At 39.7% G+C, this 23,789-nt stretch overlaps 1 protein-coding gene across 1 annotated transcript in view; it reads left to right on the forward strand.

Annotated features, from left to right (window-relative positions):
* LOC145981709 (ABC transporter G family member 2-like) overlaps positions 1–23,789 on the forward strand; it is a 113,747-nt gene that overhangs the window by 70,241 nt on the left and 19,717 nt on the right. The window contains exons 14-16 of the mRNA XM_083115111.1: positions 8,881–8,998; positions 17,774–17,963; positions 22,126–22,271. Coding sequence (XP_082971237.1) covers positions 8,881–8,998; positions 17,774–17,963; positions 22,126–22,271 — 454 coding nt within the window. The remainder of the gene's footprint in view (positions 1–8,880; positions 8,999–17,773; positions 17,964–22,125; positions 22,272–23,789) is intronic.

The raw sequence follows: 23,789 nt of genomic DNA on the forward strand, positions 1-23,789 counted from the left end.
TTCAGTCAATCATGAGCCATTAGGAACCTATTCTACTGAGAGAGTAAAACTTAAACATCCGTGACAAGCCTGATCAACAATTTGTAGAATTTCTTTCTAACGCAGCAAGTTCTTGTGAAGTCGGCACATTATGAAACCAAAATTCCTATTTTCGAACCCTGTTTATTGTATCGTTTATTCAGCATTACCCTCATCGTTGCGATAGAAAACCGAGATTTACTTTATTTTACTTCACTTCTTGTGCCAGTTTTGGCTAATTTGCGAAGATAGGGATGAGTGATGACATGATGAAATTGATGAATGGACACACAAAAACACCCAGGCCGGAATATGAACCCCTGGCGTCGTAGCACGATGTGCTAACCACTTAGCCACGGTGGCGAAGTTTGGGCAGCGTTACAGCACATACTATTGGCAATTATGGTTGATTATAACAACCTGGATCAACTCCAGATTAGCTATGGAGTGGTTCTGTGAAATGGCACAGGGTCTTGTACAAGTAAATCTATCAAAATTATTTCTTTCGGAACAAAAACAGCAGTGCTGTGTTATCCCATTATCCCTACCTGCAGAGTACTTGCATTGTAAAACTGCTGGAAAAGTTAGCAACTCGAGTATCCTTCTTCTTGTAATATTGGTGACTGTCGCTCATTCCGCTCTTAGAATGTGTAGGGGATATAGCACTTTGGAAAGAGCTGTGCAGCGCAGTATTTGTGGCTTGGGGTTATTTAAAATCCATCTGAGAATACAAGAAATGGGGAGGAAATATAATCACCTTAGGTACAGTTTCATAGCTACCAACGATTGATGAAGAAACAAACTTAATTTTGACACAGCAACTACGAATATCTCGGTAAATGCACAGTTATTTTCAGTATCCATTTTGAAACTATTAGACTGTTACGAAGTTACAGCCCACCCCGTACGTTTGCGTGCATGTGTGTGTGTGGGTATTAATACAGAAGGTCGTTTCACGTCCATGGTAACAAAATTAGAACCCACCTCACCTTAAGAAAAACCGTGACTCCACGAGCGGTGGTGCTCCACGTGATACCCCTGTCTTGCAGCAATGGCCCTGCAGCGGAGTTTCCATTGGAGGAGACTGCGTTGAAGAACACATTGGTCCAAACGATCATATTCCTCCTCACAAGCTTTCCAAAGACCCTCAATTGTGCGGGGCCATCTGCTTCCCAAGGCTCGTTTCAACAACGGAAACCCACAAAAATCCATGGAAGAGGCATCGGGGGATTGCACAGGGATGTCTGTAAAGGGGATTGCATGAATGCCCGTTTCACGAGTCATCCGATCCATGTATGCCTGCGTGGACTTTGCCGTATGACTGGAAGCCTTGTCCTGGTGGATGACAACACGAGATGTGTCGCTGCTATAGAAAGCAGGATTATAATGTCTGTAAAGTGGCTCCAAAATATTCGTCTGGTAATAGGCTGCATTTATTTTAGCCTTTTTTCCCACTCTGCGCAGTGGAAGTTTGCCGTTATGGCAGTAACCACCAACAACCATGAACCCGCGTGGAATACTTTCAGCACATTCACGTACCCACTCAGATCGACCTCTTGCATCACGTGGACGATAGTAGATGGTCCTTTTTTTACCACATCCCGACAGATACACCCATGCTTCTTCCAGGGACACCACATACTTCCAGCGGTCCCTTACCAGATGACGTTCGTAGAGCTTCCGACTGTTGGTCTTCCTCTCCTGGACATGTGAGGCACGCAACTTATGAACTTGAGCCTTGTGCATCCGCACAAGTTGTAAATCTTGGGCTATGATGCGATTTACAGTTGCAGGGAAACATTGCACTGCCTGTGCAATCACTCTTTGCGTTGCAGGGTTTTCACATCGCACCAAGGATCTCACTTTCCGCACAACATCGGAGGAACGCTTGGGCTTCCGATATGTCCGAGGCCCACTTTGACTGGTTCCAGCAACAGGTACGGTGCAAGCTTTATGGCGATTCAACACTGCATTGATGCCCTTCTTTGACACATGGAATGCTTTCATGTGGCACTGTTTAATTATCTGGCTATAACTATAACCAACGTCGGAAAGGGCACAGATGTACCCCTCCCAAAAGACTGGAATTTTTGGTGCCATATAAACACGCACTCACACACCAACCATCGTTTTTGCAAGTCAACACACAGTACTTTCGTCCTACTGGCTCTGGGTGCTCTGTGCTATGCCTGCGTGCTGCTCCCTGGTGATCGAAATAGTCACCATCAACGTGAAACAACCTTCTGTATTAACATTACTGCTAAGGGTTAATACTAGTATTTAGGAAAACATTCAGTTTACAATAATATATATTGAATTTGTAATAGAGTAGCATTACCTTATCTGAATGGGCTGTCGCACTCTCAGATGAAAAGTGGTGTCCGCAGGCACGTAAGGGGGAGGGCTCCGTAACAAGTGTCTTCAAATAATAATAATAATAGTCAAAGTCGCAATATTTGTAAAACAAATATGGCGTGGTAAGGATATTAACGTCAAATAGATAAAGAATTTAATGTTTATTGAATATCAAAAAAGAATATTAAATCCAGTTGAGGAAAACTAAAGTTCCTTGTGATATTTTATGCATCATATTACAACTAGTAATAAATCTTGCACTGCCATTCAAAGCCGTATCATCCTTGCCTTCCAAGAAGTTCGGCGGAAACAAATAACCCTTGATTAAACAAGTATATTTTCATTATTTTAGTTATGTTACTATTTCATTAATTAATTTTAGTACTTACTAAGTCATTCGGGGGATCCGGAGCCCCTAGCCCCCCCTAAATACGTTTTTTGGGTGTCCGTACTGAAAATGGAGGCTGATGTCGTGAAGTATCTCCTGTACAAGGTTGTATGACATGTAGTACAATCTCATCTTTGTAATCTGAATCAGATGTTGTTAGATTTTCTTTTATTTGGTGTTTTAAATCCACTTTGTGCACAATAAGGCTAATCGGGACTGGTTTGGTTTGGTTTGAGTTGCTGTTTTAAGTCCACTTTATGCACAGTAAGGCTAATCGGGACTGGACCTACAGTTTAAAGTGGGATCCGAACCACTTGTGCCTCCACCGGGTATCGAACCCGGGACCCCTAGATGTTGTTAGAGTTGATTTATAAATGCAAAGCGGTTTATTACTTTCATTGTTCTCAGTTTTAAAGAAATGTTGGATATGCACTTCTTGCGTTAACTCCTTCAATATTAAGATGCGTGACCCGCTCCTAAAACTGACCCTGAGTTAAAACGGTTAGGTTAGGAAGTGTCCCGTTCCTGATTGACTAAATATCTTAGTCATGGTTTGCTTTGAGTCCCCCTTTGTACCCAGATGCAATATCTACAAAACAAACAGTCTAAAGTTTGATTGGAGCTACTGCATTATGTCCTTGCTGCGGGATCTCATGATTAACCAGTTCCCTGGGCCTCAGCAATGGCAAAGTCGTCGCTTTGTAATCAAGGTTTTCCCGATTCGATTGATTGATAGATTTGCTTTATTTTGTGCCACCTTTGGCTAATTGCGAAGATGAGGATGAGTGATGACATGATAAAATTGATGAGTGGACACTCACTAACATCCATACCCAGCCTGGGATTCGAACCCGTGACCCCTGACGTCGTAGAGCGATGTGCTAACCACTCCCGGTGGAGACGCATAGTTGTTCGAACTGAATGTCCAGTCTATCTGTGCATGGCTTGGACTTTGAAGAAATATATATATATATATATATATATATATATATATATATAAATAAATCAGTTCGTTGCAAGGTTTCCGACTGTGGTTTACCTTCAAGTGTCACAACACTCAATGTGTCCGATGTTGCGCTGCAAGGGAGTCGAAGGATTGTGGCATAATTGTGTTATAATTATTATTAACAGTTTTGTTATCACTTCCACTAATTGCATGTTCTGTAAACTAGACACATCTGATTAAAAAAATATTCACTAAACTTCGGTAAAACATTCACTTACGCTGAATTTCTGTATTTAACTTGCATTTAATGGTAAAATACTCATAAAATTTCTCGGAGCAATGCCAAGGTTTAGAAAAGCACTGTTAAATGTTTTTGAGGAACAAGTTTTAAATAGTTATTTTATTTTGCTATTATTACAATACTAAGAAATTTTAACAGTCTCATTTTTGTGCGGGCCTTGGATAGCCTAGTGGCAAATCCTCCCTGGTTAAGGTATATTAACAGTTTGAGCTTTGTTTTGAAGTTCAATTTATGGACTGAAAGGCTAATTGGGACTGGACGTACAATTTAAAGTGAAATCCGATTCACTGCGCAATGTCTCGCACTGAAATGCAAGAAATGGAACAAACTGAATGAAACAGTGAGGCCAAATAAGTCCTCCAGAGCCAACAGCGGCCATACAGAAGTATGATGCGTGTTCGATTCTCGATTGCGACAACGGGCATAATTGCCAGCATAATTTCAACACAGACGAAGAAAGGGAAACCAGTTAATTGAGAAATGGCTCCAGAGCGCTTCACTGGTCGACCTTCTCCAAGCAGAAGCGAATGAACCTCGATTACGTCATTGGTGTCCTACATCAAGGCGCTCGGCATTAAGAACGCAGTCTTCAAGAGCTCCCAAGACTACATTATGTAAACTGGAGCCGCGTTATGAGGGTCTCCCTTATGGCACAACGCTAGAGCAACCATGCGTTCTGACGTCACAATGCTTTCATTTTTACGCTAAATGCCTAAGTTGTTAGGTTAAGTTCTGTTTATTTATGGTAACACCTAACCTAACAATGAAGGCATCCCTCGTATGACGTCAGAACACGAATTTGGTCTACGGTAGTCAGGGTTGGCTAGGTAATTTACTAGTTACCAGTTTTTTACGCAGATGTAAAAAAAAGTCTTTTTTAAACTAGTAATATAAAAACAACTTTAATTATATTATATTTTAAACTTTTTCTTCCATATTTCGGTACAAATCATTATTTTCTGAAGATTGTTTACACAGCCACCTCGAGCCCTAACCGTAACAGATTTTTAAAAATAGAACTGCCCTTACACATGTTTTATAAATTTGAGAAACCTGTTGATATGTACAGTGGGATCCATGAGTATTACCGTGCAAATTGTCCATCACTGTGTTCGTGCACTTTATTTCATCCAATAAGAGCTTCAAGAATTAAGAGAAAACTCAAGAGAAGCTGTTGACAACTTCTGCACAGCATACATAAAAATCCATTGTTTAGAAACACATAGGATGTAAGAGTCATGGACAATTTGCACGGTAATACTCATGGATCCCACATAACATAACGATTAACAATAATTTATTTGGATTGGATTTCAAAGTTTTAGTAACAGATACAAATTCCTTTTTCATGTGTATTATATACTTGCTAATTGTGATGTGAATATGAATATGGCAGTTTGTAAAATTCCCATAAAAGAGCACATACAAAGTCGGAATGAAAGATTTTAAAGCATTTTTTCCTACCACTGGCATACATATCAATAACCATAGCAAAAAAACATGTTTTCATTAATTTTTTTGTTTGATTCTAGCTTTTTACGTACGTGTTTTTTTAATGTAGAAATCTTTTTTTAAGCGTAATTGCACAACCCTGATCGTAGTGCAATAAAGGAGACCCACGTTACGAAGCGTCACGCACAATCTTTCTAAGAACATGTAGTTCTTAGAGGGAATTTTCAAGCCTATTTTAGTTCGCCCCCCCTCGGAAAATATGCGAACTAAGAAACGCTTCTTTTCTTTTATTGCATCCGCTATCAGGGAAATGGTTTTGCTTCTCTTGTTGACATTCTGACGCTAATTTTACAGCTTGCTTTCCATTCTAGAAGTACTTACGGTCACAGAGCGACTATTATAACTCCATTGTTTCGATTTCATTTGATGGAGGAAATTTCCTCCTCACACTGAGCGAAAGGAAGCTTGCAATCGGGATGCAAACTTTAACGACCAGGTTTACTGTTCATGTCTCTCTTAACCTTTCAACGGACTGTTGTAAGCTGGAAGATGGAGGAGAGAACTGCATTTACTGAGCGTTCAACATCGGTATGCTCCGTGGTTATTATTAATCAAAAGACACTACTCGGTAGCGGAAAATTGATATTTACTTATTTTCAGATATTTGAGCGAATTGGCCAATCAGGTTCACTCATCCTGCAATAAAGTAGAATATTTGTTTGCCGACATATCAAATTCTAGGGCCTCCCTAACGTTGTTGTCTTGTAATCAAGTGGTCGCGGGTTCGGTACCCGGTGGAGGCACAAGTGGTTTGGATCCTACATTAAACTGTAGCCTTTCTATGCATGAAGTAGACTTTAAACCAAAACTCAATATCAAATTCTACATTTGTATCTGCAATTTATTGAAATTTACAAGACAAGAAATAAGATTAAAAAAAGATAGCCAAAACAGTACGAAGTTAAACAAAGATCAGTTTCACAATAGCATTACTTATGAACAATTAATTATTTCTATGTTGGTGATAAGTAGGGAACGGGGGTGTAAGGGGTGACCTTCCACGTAGTACACCCTGGACTGAAGACTAACGAGGCTCTGGCGACTGGCCCCGTGGTCAGTATAATTTTGTTTGTATTGTCATGTTGTCCTTATGTGTGCTGAGTGCCCTTTGCAGCCTCAGCTTTTAACAGAAGTCAGAACATTTTAAGATTTTTTAATTATGCAACGTTAGAGTTGTTATTTGTAATGATAAGGGGCTGGCCCCCGTATAATGTGACGGGAGCAAAATGGCCTAAGTGCTGACGCTCCCACAATTTTAAAATCAAATTCAAATAAGTAGGGAACGGAACTTTGTGTGCTAAAAAACTCAGAAATATTTTTTTTTAATGTGTCATAAATATTGAAAATATGTGATAAAAACAGGAAAATATGTGACAAAATTAAAAAACATTTGGTAACAAAAACAAAATATTACATGCATTTTAAACACCTGAAATCAGTTTCTAAATGCTTAACTCTTAGTGAGCTATTTTTTGGAAGAGTTGTAGTGGATCACCTTAATTTTTTTTCCAAATTCTCCATTGTAAATCTGTGACAATTATCTCTAAAAAGCATCTTATATTGTGAGAAATATCGCTACACGTCACAAGAAACAATTCTTGCATATTTGAAGCACGAAATGTCACTAAGGCTGAAGTTTTCCAAAGCTTCCTCTTCATTCCAAAACACGTGCAATTTGGCACAAAGTTTGAAAACCTTGGTTTTTCCCAAAAATTTCTGTACATGGGGGTAATATTTTCCCCAATAGGATCGTAGGCGAGGCGTCTGCCAGCGAGCGTGTTCAAAGACAAAACAAACCTAACACTCTCGATATGAAAGAGGTGGGGAAAATAAACATTTTTCCTTCGTGGATTTCAAGGTAGCTGAAGTCAATGAGCGATTTTATGTATTTAAAATGAAAATTTGCAAAGTATGTATTTACATACGGAAAACTGGAAGAGACGAATATGAACTGAATATGTTTACTTGGTTTGAGATGATGATGAACTGATTCTGATTCGGTAGCCTATGGAATAAGAAACGTTGAACGAGTGAGAGCCTGGGAGTGTGTGTCAATTCATTCGACTATGGATTCGAAAGTACCACAACGCGCGAATTTCATAATTTTTATTCCTTTCGTTTCCTTGCATATTTCTTGAATTTCTGTTGTAACTTTTCAGACGTATGTTTTATCCTGTTTTTCGAGAGAAGAGTGCTTCTATTCTGAGTTCTTAGGGCAGAGAAATAGAACTCTGTTATGGTTGTATAGAATTCATGCCTCTGACGAAACTTGACTATTCGCGGGGGAAATGCTGTAAAATGAAAACCCCAAAGATTTATTCCACGGACGCGCCACAGTCCGCCCACAGACCTTCCCAGAACCTAGCTTAAGCGCCCGAGCAAGATCTTTACTGTTAGAATATTTTATTCTCACGTTTCCATCCACTCGATCGTTTCCATCGTCCAAAGCTAGTAAGCCTAGAAAAGTTGCCGATGCGAACCTCAGCAAAACTCGGCCATTTTCAGCTCGAAATTTGAAATTGTGCACTGCTATAATAATATTTATAATAATAATAATATCGTATAAATAAAGAATAAATCAAGCTATAAGAAGAAAGTAAAGAACTAATACAAAGTCTAAATATTTCCCCCACATAACCCGCAAGAGAGAATGTATTTGAAAAATTCACAGGGGGGGGGGTCCGAACCTCCTTCCTCTATACAGAGACAAAAAAGGTAAAGTTCTCCCCTGTGCTTAGCACCACGCCATGAAGGCGTATAGGGGGTGTGGGGGTAACGCCCCACACTTTCTTGATCCGGTCGTGAGTGGGGGTGATGTGATCAGCATCACGCCCCTGACCGCCTTTACCCCCAGGGTTTCGCCCAGGTACCCATGTCATTCGACTCTGGGTGGGCGCCGGAGCCGCTTCCAACGTTAGAAAAGTTTCCGGATTTGAACCGACCGGGGATCGAACCCGGGACCTTGAGCATGGTAGTCAGACGCGTTACCGACTGAGCCACCGCGGCCACAGAGACAATAACATACAAATTATATAAAGAATTATACATATTATAATACACAGTATCCCCCAATTTTTAAATAAATCAGCCAGAGAGAGGACCCCCTCCCCCATTACAAATGAGATTCAGATCTGGTGACCGTGCAGCCAGCAGGCCTCATCTCCAGGAAGGTATCAACTTGGAGCAAGCTCCGGCACCTACCGACCCCCAAAATAGTTAGGCTGGAGAGTTCAATGAACTAACCGATTTCTGATTCCTCAGTTTCGTAGACAAAAGTTGCTATTCCAGTGTACCATCGTGTGCTTTCCAGTTAGAGAAATCCTGTGAAGGAAGCACTGACCAATTGTTCCTCCCTTGCAGCGCCGAAGAAGATCCTGCACTCTGTGAGCGGGACGTTCAAGTCACGTGAGCTGTCCGCCATTTTAGGATCCTCGGGAGCAGGGAAGAGCACCTTGTTGAACATTCTCAGCGGCTACAGGTAATTATGAAAATGTATTTCCTATTTGCTTTCCTCACTCTACTAAGACAAAGGCGTTTCATATTTCTTATTCCTAAAATGTAAGTACTGTACCAGTTTTGGATTATGAGGATACAATATAGGCACAAAGTTTTGTTTCATGAATATTGGGACACACAGGAGATGTACTACGTAGAAATTTCAGCAAATAGTGCAGGGTGGACCAGGACTTGAACATAGGTCTCTGGCATACCGTGCCATTTCTCTACCACTGAGCTACCGAGCCGGCCCCGCCTGACTGTTCGCTTCCGCTGTTTTACCTGTGTGGAATCTCGTCTGTCAGTGCTACCGCAACGCGATCTGTTGCCTTTGAAACACTGTGGACGTAAATTACTTAAATTAGGCACACACAGGAGATGTATTACGTAGGAACCAGGCAACGGTGTTTCAGACACACGAGTTCGAGTCCTGGTCGATCCTGCATTGTTCGCTGAAATGTCTACAAAGTTTTATTCGTTTGAATATGTTGTTTGAAGTCCACTTTATGCACAGTTAGGCTAATCCCGACTGGATCTACAGTTTGAAGGTGGATCCTCCACAGAGTATCGAACCCTTTGACACAAAGTTCTAATTCGTGTCCCATCGCAGATATTTTTCTAGTTTTCAAGTTTGGAAAATAGTATTCATTAATAAAAATGAAACGTTCTTTAGTCAAAAGAACATGATTTAACTAAAAGAACAAATAATAAGTTCACATGAAAGACTCGAAAGCATACACGTGATGCCTCTCAGGGTATGGGGTAATATCTCTCTTCCTTCGTTGGTCAAAACAAATCAAAGTCAAGTTTTCGCTAAGAGAAAAGAATTATATTTTACGTCTTAGCAAAATAAATACTTATGTGCATAAAATCCACTTCAGTCAAAGAAATAACAGCTTCTTACAATTCAACTTAACCACTCTTTTAAAACTCGAAGCCCGAACTCTCGAGTCAAGACAAAAGACACTCGTAATTCCCATGGCAACAGCTCTTAACAAGATAATTATATACAGGTTAGTTACTATCCTGACATTATCAGTGATAGGTAAATTACAGTAATTGATATTACAAAAACAATAAACATTTGTACAAGAAAAGATAATTAATAACAATAGATATTAACAATAAATATTTGTGCAATGGGAAAGGACGTGTCAATTGCCCCCTCCGAAGAAAAATCAAAATCGACGACGAACTGGAAAACTTTCAACAGTCTAGGAGATTTTGGATTCAGTCACCGACGATTTTCCTCTTCATCTCAGGAGAACAGTTGAATTTCTTGAGGTTGTCAAAATTAACCCTCTTCACTTCTTTCCTTGTTCTGGGGTCCAACAGAAGAGCAGTGTTATATTTTAATAAACTAGCTACGAAAGGGCCGGTCCATAAATAGAACAACTTGGAAATAGTTTTGTTGACTGCAGAACTGAGCCGATGACATCTTAGTAACACAAGATCGCCTTCCTCTAAGTTCAGAGCATGCAACTTCTGTTTTAATTTCCTCCTTAGAAGAGCGTATCGCTCCCTTAACTGTGCCTGTATAATTTTATCCTCCCATTCTTCATCCTTCTCCTTCACCTCAGGCCATGGAAAATTTCTCAGCACGTGAGATGAAACTGGATGTCTGAAAAATAACTCAGTTGGACAGCAGCTGGTGATATCTGACACAGAATTATTTAGCAACCAAGCTACATCATATAGATGCTTGGACCATGTCTGATGGTCATGTTGGCAGTACACACGAAGTATACGTACTATTTCCTGGTTAGTTCTCTCAACTGGATTTCCTTGCGGATGATAAGGCGTTGTACATACATGTCTTATTCCTAAGGATTCACTAAAATCTTTCCAAGATTTTGAAGTGAACTGGGATCCCTGATCGGACAATATAACTCTCACAATTGGATAATGAACAAAATACCTCTCCTTCATTATCCGGATGATCTCAGAAGTACTGGCTCTTCGCAGAGGGTAAATCGTAACAAACTTGGAGAAAGCATCAATTAGGCTAAGTATATAACAGTAACCAGAAGAAGGTGGTAACTTTCCAATAATATCAACCGAAAGCATTTCATGAGGTCTCTTGCCACTGATATGAAGCTTCTCTTTCAATATCCCTAATTTGTCAGGCTTGCTCTTAGCACATATGAGGCAATCCCGTATGTAATTTGAAATATCAGCTTTCATTTTTTTCCAATAGTATCTCGACTGCAACTGTCTGTAACACTTTCCCATGCCAAAATGACCAGAATCATCATGAACAGATTTTAACAATGGCTGTCGTTTCGAACTAGGAACACACAACTTGTATTGTGGTGACTCACCACCGTAACATCTAAATAGTAATTCATGATGAATTTTAAATGATTTTCGTAATCTAGTAAGAGACAAATCATCGTCTTCGCTGGGTTGTTTCAATCGGAACATGGTTTCAGAGCAGAAATTATCATTGGCTTGAGCGAGCTTCCATTCACTCACTTCCATATCTTCATCTTCCTCCCAGAGCTGATTAATGTGATAATGTGGCACCTCTGTCTCCAAATTTCTTTCATTCTCCAATCTTACAGGATAGCGTGATAATGTATCAGGTACGAAATTATCTTTTCCTTTTATATATACTATTTCGAATTGGTAAGATTGTATTTTAAGCGACCAGCGGGTTAAGCGACTGTTCCAATTCTTACTGTTCTGCAGCCACTGCAGACCTTTGTGATCGGTATAAATTTTGAACTTTCGTCCTTTAAGATAAACTGCAAAACGTTCGATTCCAAACAAAATCGCAAGACACTCTAATTCATGGGTAGAGAAATGGAGTTCGTTGTTTCGTAACTTCCGGCTGGCATACTGGATAACATGAACATCTGGTCCAAAAATTTGGAAAAGTACACAGCCAAATCCTTTTGCACAAGCATCCGATTGTAAACAAAATTCCTTTGAAAAATCAGGCTGCGACAGGGCAGGAGCACTAATCAGTTCCTGTTTCATCAACTCAAAAGCCTCATCTTCTAAATGGGTCCACTGAAATTTCTTATCTTTCGACAGAAGCTGACAGAGGGGCTCGACCTTCACAGCGAAATTGTTAATATATTTCCTTCTCCAACCAGCAAATCCTAAAAATTTTCGAACATCCTTTCGACATCTAGGTCTAGGAAACTTTAAAATAGCATCATTCTTTTTCGGATCTACTCGGATAGAATCCCCTGAGATAATGTGACCTAAATATAAAATCTCGGATTTGACCAGATCACATTTTTTTAGTTTTACAGTCATTCCGACTTCCTTCAATCTAGACAAAACATAATTAACATGCTGAAAATGCATCTGCAGATTACTGTCGTAAACTAACAAATCATCTATGTACTGAGTTAAGAAAGAATCAGTTTCAGGTCCAAATATGGAGTGCATCGCTGACACAAACACTGAAACTGCATTTGCAAGACCAAACGGCATCTTCGCAAACATCCATTGACGCCCTTTGTAGGAAAACGCCGTGTACCGCTGACACTCAGGTTTAACTGGGATCTGAAGATACCCGGATACTAAATCAAAAGAGGTAAAGTACTTTGCACCTTTGAACTTCTGGAGAGCTTCATCTATTGGTTCAACTGAACTCCTTGGAACAATAATCAGCTTGTTGAGCGATCTAAAATCGACACACGGTCTTACTGTACCGTCCGGCTTATCTACCACAATAAGAGGATTTAAATAGGGCGAGTTACATGGCACAATGACACCCCAATCTACCCATTTTTGCAGTTCAGTTTCCAATTTTTCTCTTTTTGCTACAGGTATTGGATATGGTCTCTGGCTCACTGGAACATTACTCATTAGTTCGATTACACATTCTAAGTCTTTGGCTGTGCCAGGCCTTTCCGAAAACACCTTCTTATGACCCATGAAAATTTCATACAGTTTGGCTTTTTGATCCATGCTCAGCAACAGACTAGAGTCAATCTTCTTTTTTATATCTTCGGGAGAAGTGGTCCACTTGTCATAGCTAGCTTCAAATTTCCGGATGCTCATATGCTTATCTACGGAATTATCCTCTTCTAGCTCCTTTTCAATCGACTCTCCATCCACCTTTAAATATAATTTTCTAAGTTTAAGATTGATCTCTGCTTCATACTTTTGCAGGAATGAGTAACCCAAAAGCAAATCGGAAGGCAAACCCTTAACAATGAAGATTTCCATTGGAATGGCGCTCTCAGCAATTTCCAGCACAATACTACGTTTGCCAACAACTCTAGTGCGACTTTTTCCAGCAAAGTCAACAAGTCTAACTTCAGGTACAGATTGCAACGTAGCCCCGGGAAAATTTTTCTTTATTTTTGCCCAAACATTTAAACTCATCACTGAGACCTCCGCTGCAGTGTCGACTACACAGGTTATGTCTACATTTGCTACACGTGCCTTAATTTCTGGGGCTCTTACTGAATTTTTACACTGAACGGCTTGCCGTAATTTACATCTAAATTCCTTTTCCTCGTGATTTATTACAAGTATTAGTTTCTTATCTTCATCTCCAGAATGGGAAAAGTCTTTTGCTGCCCCCAGTTTCACCCGAGACTGCCTAACATAAGGGGACGTTTCTATGCTAGGCGAGGGGTAAAATCCCGCACCTGGTCAAGATTAGATCCGGTATCCCAACAGAAGTTCCTCGTTACTGCCACACTGCGCTGTTGCTCAACGCTGGGGTATGGTTCAACAATGTCTGTCTGAACGCCACTGCTCGTCATTTGAGTCCCTGGAGCATTATTGCTATCTCTCGGTGGAGATAAACGTTGTTGACTTGGCGAAGAAAACCCGCTGTTAGGATACGGTCTATCGTAAGGATTACCTCTGGAAGCTGGATATTCTCGTCGTGATCTAAACTGACGCTGTTGACGGTAATTATTTCCATTTCTAGGGTATGGACTCTCAGCTGGGTTACTCCTATTTTGTTGCTGAACTAAGCGAATTCTAGACGTTCTTTGAACATCTCTGCTGTTTTGTTGAGAGCCAGTTTCTCGTCTCCATGTAGACCGCCAAGCATCTTGTTCCTCTGCTTGCTCATATCTCTTAACAAAATCCGCTAAGAGATCCACGGTGTTCGGAGCATGAGCTAAGCACAATTGCTTTACTCTAAAAGGTAGCTGTCCGATGATTAGGTTAACTACTTCCTGCTCGGTGTAATGATTACTCAGATTCCTATAGGCAGAGTACACAGACCAAACATATTCCTCCACATTGTTATCACTCTGCTTATTGTACCGCCTAGTCCTCACAGACGCCAATTCCTTCTCTTTCGCTTCTGTTGAAGCGAAACGCTTCTTGAACTCTCTGCAGAAATCAGAGTAAGTGCGGAAATCGTTCTTATGCGAATAAAACCAGTGATAGGCCTTTCCAGTTAACAAACGTGGAATGATTTCAAGCCTATAATGTTGAGGAATCTGTAGAATTTCCAGGTTTGTATTCAATTCCTTTAAATATATTTCAGCTGAAGTAGCGATAATATTGCCGTCGAACTTTCTCATAGAATTTATGTCTGCCATTCTAGGAGTTACCCCAGTGTGTACAATGCGTGAAGTAGGCTCTCTTCTGTTTCTTCTGCTGCGAGCAGTTGATTCACTGTCTGAGGAGCTGGATTCGTTCATCTTCTTGTACCTCTTTTTCCGTGACGTCTTTCCTTGTAGGTTTGAAGCTTCATCTGAACAGATGGGATAAAATGTCGATCTTCCAGAACCTTCATCAACACGGTGGATTTTAGGATGATCAGAGTTCGTCTGGATCTGTAACCTATTCAGCTGATCAGAAATATGAACAATTTCACTACAGATATGACCAACATCTGAGGAAAATTTGTCTTGTTTAGTTTCAACTGTTTTCCTCCATTCTTCGTCAGCTTTTCGGTATCCCTCGGTTTCATTTATATTCTCAGCAAGTTTCTCTGCCACTTTGTGATTAATGGTATCTTCTAACTTGTCTGTGATAACAGTTACCTGGTGATTCACATTTTCAAACACTTCCTTTCTGAAACTGCTCTGTTCTTCAGCGGTTTCCTTACGAAAGTTACCCTGAGATTGTTCAACCTCTTCTCTCAACAGGGCAATTTCTTTTTGTACATTTGATTCCACTTGTAGAGAGTTTGCTTCACATGTCTGACGTAAGTTAACGATCTCTATTTGAATGCTTTCTTTTATCGTGTGTTGATTTTCTTCCATTTTTACAGTCAAATTGTCCAGTCTCTGTCCCATCTCCAAAGCAGATTCCGTGAGTTTCGAATAACCCTGTGAAAACTTCTCTTCTAAGCGCCTTTCTGACTCCACCAGATTTCTACCACTTTCCTCTAACTTTAAGTTCAAACTGCATTCCAACATGGCTACATTCTCCTGAAACTTAGCTTCCAGATTGCTGGAACTTTCTCTAATGTTTTCCTTAATTTTTGATTCCAGAGAATCCAAAGCAATGGCGTTTTCTTGGATCTTTGCTTCCATAGCCCTTGTACTTTCCTCCAACATAATCCGTATTGAAGAAAGCAGGTCTGCTGTAACTGGAACTGACTGCACTGGAGATTCATTTTCCTCAGCCGATGATTTACCTGCACTTCTCAACATCTTCTTATCCATATTCTTCTAGCACAGAATTTCCATCACAATCACAAATCAATTACTCTTCACGAACACACAAAAGTGAACACCACTAACGAAACAACAGATTTCGGGCCCCGCGTTGTTGCGCCAAAATATTGAAACGTTCTTTAGTCAAAAGAACATGATTTAACTAAAAGAACAAATAATAAGTTCACATGAAAGACTCGAAAGCATACACGTGATGCCTCTCAGGGTATGGGGTAATATCTCTCTTCCTTCGTTGGTCAAAACAAATCAAAGTCAAGTTTTCGCTAAGAGAAAAGAATTATATTTTACGTCTTAGCAAAATAAATACTTATGTGCATAAAATCCACTTCAGTCAAAGAAATAACAGCTTCTTACAATTCAACTTAACCACTCTTTTAAAACTCGAAGCCCGAACTCTCAAGTCAAGACAAAAGACACTCGTAATTCCCATGGCAACAGCTCTTAACAAGATAATTATATACAGGTTAGTTACTATCCTGACATTATCAGTGATAGGTAAATTACAGTAATTGATATTACAAAAACAATAAACATTTGTACAAGAAAAGATAATTAATAACAATAGATATTAACAATAAATATTTGTGCAATGGGAAAGGACGTGTCAAAAATCAAATTCTATTTTACTTTATTAAGAAATAAGCAAATGTAAATAAGAAATATTCTAAACATATTTTTCAGAATTTTTGCATTGGTAAACAAGGGTGGCCAGTAGCTGTTATGGCAGAGAAAGTAATTTTTGAATTTACGAGGAAGCTATTTCGTTTCAAGTCAATGTGAGGTGCCATTGATAACACAGAACATCTTTAAATTTAATTCTTGGGGAAAAAAACGTCCAAGGCGACCAAAATGCTTCAAATGTCCGATTATAGGCTCAATTGCACTTCTTCGCTTCAGCATCTTTCTATCAGAAAAACTAAGGCTTTTCTTGCTATATGGCGTATCTGTATACTTTGCTTTTGGACTTTAAATTATTACCTCGGTAGCCAAGATCCACAAATATCTTTTTGGGATCTTCTGCAACCTTTTTCACCTCATCAACCATCTCAGATAGGGTATGTCCATCGTATGGATTTCCATGAAATGACTTTATTCCAACTATGAAATTACCTCTGCCACTCACCGCTATACCAACCTTGTTGCCGAATTCGTATGGTTTGTGCAACTTGCCTTTGCCTATGCACTCAACATGGAAACTATATAGCACCTTATTTTATTTTTTTGTAATCCTCTTTGCCACGTTTGCAAAGTACAGATTGGTTATAATAGATCATATTAGCTTTTTCTAGAATTGCTGCGGCTTCTGGCGAAATAGTCAATGACAGTTTGCAAATACCACGATGGCAAAGTCTTATTAGACGGTCAAGCCTGCTTTTCAGCTTCTTCATCTGATTAGTCCGCTTTTTGGACTTGCTATCATCACGATATTTCCAAACCTTCATTATTCCACGCTTGTAGTACTTTGAATATGTATCATTTAGCGATATACCTAGATCCTTACAAAGCTCAACTATCTGAAAACGCGCCTTTTCCATTAGATGACAATCATGTGGATGTTTTATATGCTTTGGTTGAACTGTCGTGTCAATAATCACGGGTGCCAAATCTTTTTTTTTTTACTATGCCAATCTTGCAGCCTATTCTGACAAGCTCCTTTAATATCTCACGACAACCAGATTCTCCTAGAGCTTGACGAAATCTTCTTATGCAACTTTCAGATACAATTATGTCATTTTTGAAATAGTCATATCCACAAAAATACTGCCAATAGGAATTTTCCTGAAGCTCTTCCTCAGTATAACATATAATATAACGCGCCTTTCATGTTGTATACGTTATACATTGCTGGAGTAACACTCGGAAACCACAGACAAAAACGCTCCTTTGCACACTCACAGATTATCTTCACATGGCGAAACTTTGCTCTGATTGGCTGTTCCATAGAATCCAGTCGAGGAAAGCAAGTAGCAATTAGAACATGTCCTATTCCTCCAAACCAGTCAAACAGTCAGCCAGGCGGCCATGATTGCTACCTAGAAAGTTAGTTCAGCGCCAACTAGGGCATTCCTACTAGAAATCCAGTTCCGTGTGATAGGGGCTTAAATCCAGGAGATGCCGAACGTTAACGACTTTTTCTCCTCCAGATCAACTGGAACCACGGGCTCCATTCGCATCAACGGCCACCCACGCAACATGAAGGAGTTCCACAAGCTCTCCTGCTACATCATGCAGGACGACCTCCACCAACCCCATCTGACGGTGGCCGAGGGAATGACGATAGCTGCCAATCTGAAGCTCGGGAACAAACTCACCAGCGAGCAAAAAAGCAATTTGGTAAGTGACTGGAAACAACATTTTTTCTCGCTAGAATTCACACATACCGTCGCTCACGTGATAACCGACCTTCTTCATTCCCCATGAACCTAAGAAGAGGACATCCTTTCCCCTTCCGGTTGCACTTGCATTTCCTGTACGTACAACGCAGAACCTTCGTAGGGAGCGGGGCAGTCATTGCAAGCACCAAATGAAAGAAAGCTAACTAACTAACTCTCTAGGCATCTTAAACCCGAAGGCTCATGGCTGCAGCAACACAGGCCTTCCATCTGTCCCTATCTTGAGCAAAATCTATATACCCTTTTCCATCCCTACCGATTTCCTTTAGGTCCATCTCAACGTTGTCCCTCCATCTTCGTCTTGGCCTTCCTATAGGTCTCTTACCATCAGGTTTCCCAACAAGAATCCCGTAAACTCCTCTTTCCTCTCCCATTCGTGCCACATGGCCTGACCACCTAAGTCTTCTTGATTTAATTAATCAAATAATATCTGGACATGAATGCAAATTATGTAGTTCTAAATTATGTAACCTTCTCCACTCACCTGTCTCCTCATCCCTTTTAGGTCCAAAGATTTTCCTAAGGATCTTATTTTCAAATACTCTCAAGGGACCAAGTTTCACACCCATATAATACTACAGGCAAAATTACTGTTTTGTATATTTTAACTTTTAGTTTCTTAGATATTAAACGAGAAGAGAGAAGTAACATGCATTTCCTGAATTAAGCCTACTTTTTATTTCCTCTTTAATATAATTTTCATTTGTTAATATTACTCCTAAGTATTTGAATTTGGAAACTGGTTCAAACGAGTTGTTATCAATAATTAGATTTTGATTTTTACCTAACACTTGGTTTCGGCCTGTAAGCATATATTTAGTTTTTTCTTTGTTAACTTTCAAACCTATCTCTTTAGCAGTTTGGAAAAAAAATATTTTAGAAAGAGAAATATGAAAGAAAGATACAAACATTTTCGCCACACTTTGGTTTCTGTAAGTCATATCGAGATTACATACTATTCGTCCTTGGTGATGCACTGTAACTGACACTTCTGGGTCAGGGTTGTTAAAAGATTCAGGAATTTTAAATAAATTCAATTCCAGTAGTGAAAATCAGCAAGCGTAAATGGGTTCCGGACCGTAAATAACCTTTTTATCTGTAAAGTATTTCAGTTCGGTCCAGGAACTTCTTTTCCAGATCAATTTAAATACGGCCCAATGAAACAATACGCAACTTGTACAGTGGGATCCATGAGTATTACCGTGCAAATTGTCCACGACTATTTTCATTAATTTCTCTCTTGCATCCTGTGTGTTTTTAAGCGATAGATTTTTATGTATGCTGGTGCAAAGTTGTCAACAGCTTGTTTTGAGTTTTATTTTAATTCTTGAAGCTCTTATTGGGTCAAGTAAAGTGCAAGAGCATGGTGATGGACAATTTGCACGCTAGTACTCATGGATCCCACTGTACAGTGGGATCCATTAGTATTGCCCTGCAAATTGTCCATGACTATTTTGATTAATTTTTCTCTTACATCCTACGTGTTTTTAAGCAATGGATTTTTATGTATGTTGGTGCAGAAGTTGTCAACAGCTTGTTTTCAGTTTTCTTTTAATTCTTGAAGCTCTTATTGGGTCAAATAAAGTGCACGAACACGGTGATGGACAATTTGCACGGTAATACTCATGGATCCCACTGTACCGAATTTAAATTGTGCGATAAAAAGGTTCCTGGACCTTCACAACCCTGTTCTGGGTACCGAGACGGCCTTGTAGTATGAAATTAACAATTTTCTTCCTACATCAAATTTACATGACAACCAACTTCTTCCGACATATCAAACTGACATGTTACCTGATTATATGAAAGTTAAGTTACTGGAAACAACAAAAGTAAAATATTGTAGCAAGAACAAAAAAGTAAAACTAATTTTACTGCGATTTGTGTTAGCATTTATGTAAATAATTAAATAAAACTGTTAAATATTGAAAATATTCGCTATTCTTATGGGTACGTCAACACTAGGGTTGTTTGCACCCGTCGCATGTCCTTTCTTTACAGTCTGTTGCGGACATTAAAACACACCCATGCCCTCTTCGGGACTCGAACCCGAGACCTCCGGATCAAAGCGAGTTGAGACGACCACCCAACACGCTACCGTGGCCGGCATAAGACTGTTATGTTGGCCTCTTAATGTAAATACATAGCCTACTTTTAAATAAAAATGTTAATTGTTATCTAAAAAAACAAATGAGCAGACACACGTTTTCCATGTTACATTTCATTTGCATGAGGAATATAATAGCTGCTTAAAAACTGCTATACGAAGACGTAATTTTTATTTTTAAAAAAGGGAGGGAGTGAGTCATTCATTCATTTATTTATTTATTTCAGTGATCAGAGCCCCCCCCCAATAATTTTGAGAAGTCGACGCCCCTGACCTGATATAGCACATTACTTGGATATTGATCCTGTTAGCAGATATAACCCTTTGAATACTCAAAATTTGCGAAATTCGCATCCTTAGAATTAGGCCTATCTCAAAACAGCATCAAGGTAAAAATACACTAAGTATGCCAACTTGTAGGTGAATATATGTACATACTAACACAAGGAAATGAAAAAGCTTTGGGGCCTCGTCCTATTTTCGAGAAAATAATTTTTAAAATACTAGGAAATGTCAATGTAAATTATCACACTTCCTCCCCTATCAGAAAGTGGAACAGACCTTTCTCCTACTTTTCTTTGTTCCAAATGGAACAGTCCATGTCTTGACAAGTTGTGGGACAGTTTTAGTTTTTCTTTTTTTGATGGATAGCATAGTGGTAACGTCGCATCCTTGTAATCAAGGGGTCCCGGGTTTGATGCAAGGATGAGGCACAAGTTGTTAGGATTATGTTATGTCACTTCAATGTTACATCCACACTGTAATGCGTTGCTTCTGTCTGAATGTTCTCTATACTTAACAAGATTGTTAGTTACTTCATCAGAGATTAAGATTTAATTTAGCCTGTAAATTACAGAAAACAAATTGCAAGTACTGTCGGAAAAAAATCTGGCGTTTTGATAGAAGGTTCCTTTCATAATGAATGGGCCTCTATAGTGGCATAAAGTAATGCTGTTGCCTTGTAATAAGAAGGGGTCTGAGGTTCAATCCTCAGTGGAGGCAGAATGTTTCAGATCTCATTTCAAACTGTAGGTCCAGTCCAGATTTCTTAGAGATTTTTTTTTTTGCCATTTGCGACCAGTCTTATTTGCTTCTGCTTCAGTTTTAGTGGCAGTGTTTTTCAACCGCCAGCCTGCAAAAGGTCCGTTGCACCCAGGGGTTGACAACTAATTTAAATCTAATTTTATATTTGACAGCAAGTCTGTACATAATTGATGATTATACCATAGTTTATATATTAATATTAATTAAGGGTGCATATTAATTTCCATATAAACTTGAAAAATCAGAAATGTATTTATGAGTGAAATTTTTTGATTCAGGGCATCGACTTGTAAGAAATAAATTTACTGGGCTGTGTTCTCTCAAAGGTTGAGAACCACTGCAACAAACACGCAAAATACATCACTAGTTACTCCGTGAATGTCCATCTAACCAAATTCTACATGATGCACTGGAAAGCCAGAATACAAATATATTTTACTGAACACAAAATTTAATGTGAAGAGATTTGATACTAGATTTTCATAAGGTATAGCAGTATTTTATTTTCTGCTCCATGTATGTGTTTGTATAACAAATTCAAACATTGAAAATCATATCACACTATTAAGTTCCATTAAAAACACATATAAAACTACCCTAGTTATGTAAATATGTTTATACTACATCGATATATTTAATAAGCTTACCAAAATATGAAGATAACACTCGGAAAGAACCTCCCATTCAAAAAAAGCCAGCTTTCTTGAAAACACTGTTTATGTCTAGCTACGAATTTCATACTGTAAATTGTATCTTATATTTAAAAATGAGTGTGTATTTTACAGTAGGGAGATAAAATACTGCTAACTCCTGTATTTTCATTGATTTGAGACACTTGTGAAAAAAACGAAAAAAGCCGCGGAAAAAAACTCAGTTTTTTTTTCAACCTCTTCCAACTCCAAACACTGTTTACCGGGACAAAATATATTCTTCTTTGTTCTCCATGTTGCAGGTGACGGAGATCCTAACGACCCTCGGCCTGCAACACTGCCGGGACACTCGGTCGGAGAGGCTCTCTGGGGGGGAGAGGAAGAGGCTCTCCCTCGCCCTGGAGTTCGTGAGTGACCCCCCCGTCGTCTTCCTGGATGAGCCCACCAGGTCGGTGCCTTTTCGCTCCTCTGATGTTCAAAAGAGTGCAAAGTTCCCTCGCAATTAGAGTGACGACAATGGCGACCTTGAATTAGGAAGGGGCTCCCATGAAAGCTGTTTCGAACCTGTAAGGCGTGGTGCTCAGAAGAGGTCGTGCCAGTGACGTGTTCAGGAGTTATGCAACTGCAGGCTATTACGTACATTTTTATTAATAGTCAGCCCTCATTTTGCTATATTTTCGTGCCATTGACGTTCTTCTTTAAAAATACTGGATCAAATAGAGGGTTATGACCCCCACCAACCCCACCTAGGCATAGGCGCCGACTCCATGGGGCTTGGGGGGCTCTAGCCTCTTCAATGTTAACGATGTGGGGGCAGAGTCCCCCAAATAATTTTGCTTAAGAGGATCTAATGTATTATTTTGCTTCTCTTGTAAAGTTTACTCTGCCGCATGAACTAAACTTTAAATACACATTTGAAATGTTCTAGACCATCAACTTTGGGGGCTGAGACCGCTAAACCATCAACTTGGGGGGGGGGGGCTATGACCAGCAAAACACATGACTACTATACTATATACTAAGTATGTAATTATGAGTATTGTTAACATTTTACTAAAAATAGTTTCAAAAGAAGATGTGCATGAACTGGGGTACTGGATGGGACGTTCGGGCTACAAATGGCTCTCACATGACATTCAGAACGAGATCATTGATATATTAGGGAGATCTGTTTTGCGCTCCGTGGTAGCAGATATTAAAAGTCGGGAATATTTTGCTATTATGGTTGATGAAACTTGCGACATATCCATCCATGGACAATTAATATTCTGCATTCGAACTGTGAATAAAAAAAAGGGAGACAGTGAGCCATTCATTAATTTATTTCAGTGATCAGAGTCCCCCCAATAATGTTGACAAGTCGGCGCCCCTGCACCTAGGGCACGCCGCTGGTTCGTGAATCCCATGAAGCATCAGACTGTCTCTGAACATGCTCTTATCTGCATTATCAATGTATTTTCCCAAGGGGGATTCATGGACCCCAGGATTTTTTAAAGAGAGGGAGGCCATATTTTCCGGCCTTGTCCCCACATAAATCGGCTCTGGGGCTCACGCAGCTTCAAATCAAGGACAGCCCATGGAGGGGTGGGGATAAAGGCGGCCGGAGCGTGGCGCTGATCACATCACCTCCAAAATGTGCCTTCATGGTACGGTGCTGTGTGCACGAGGAGCTTTACCATGTCATTCTTTTTTTAGGAATACTGGGTCAAATATGGGGGTTATGAGCAGTGGCGTGCCCAAGGAGGGGTTGGTGGGGGTTATAACCCCCCTCTTTAGCCCAGTATTCCTAAAAAAAAGAATGTCAAAGGTAGAAAAATATGACAAAATGAGGGCTGACTACCAAGAAAAAGTATATGTAACCCCTCCCTTTCGAAAATCCTGGGCACGCCACTGGTTATGAGTGACCTCAATCAACCCCCCCCCCCCCTTGAGCATGCCAATGCCCATTCATTTTCCTATGTGTAAT

This window comes from Lepisma saccharinum, chromosome 30, assembly GCF_977018435.1.
Source record: "Lepisma saccharinum chromosome 30, izLepSacc3.1, whole genome shotgun sequence".
NCBI classification, from domain to species: domain Eukaryota; kingdom Metazoa; phylum Arthropoda; class Insecta; order Zygentoma; family Lepismatidae; genus Lepisma; species Lepisma saccharinum.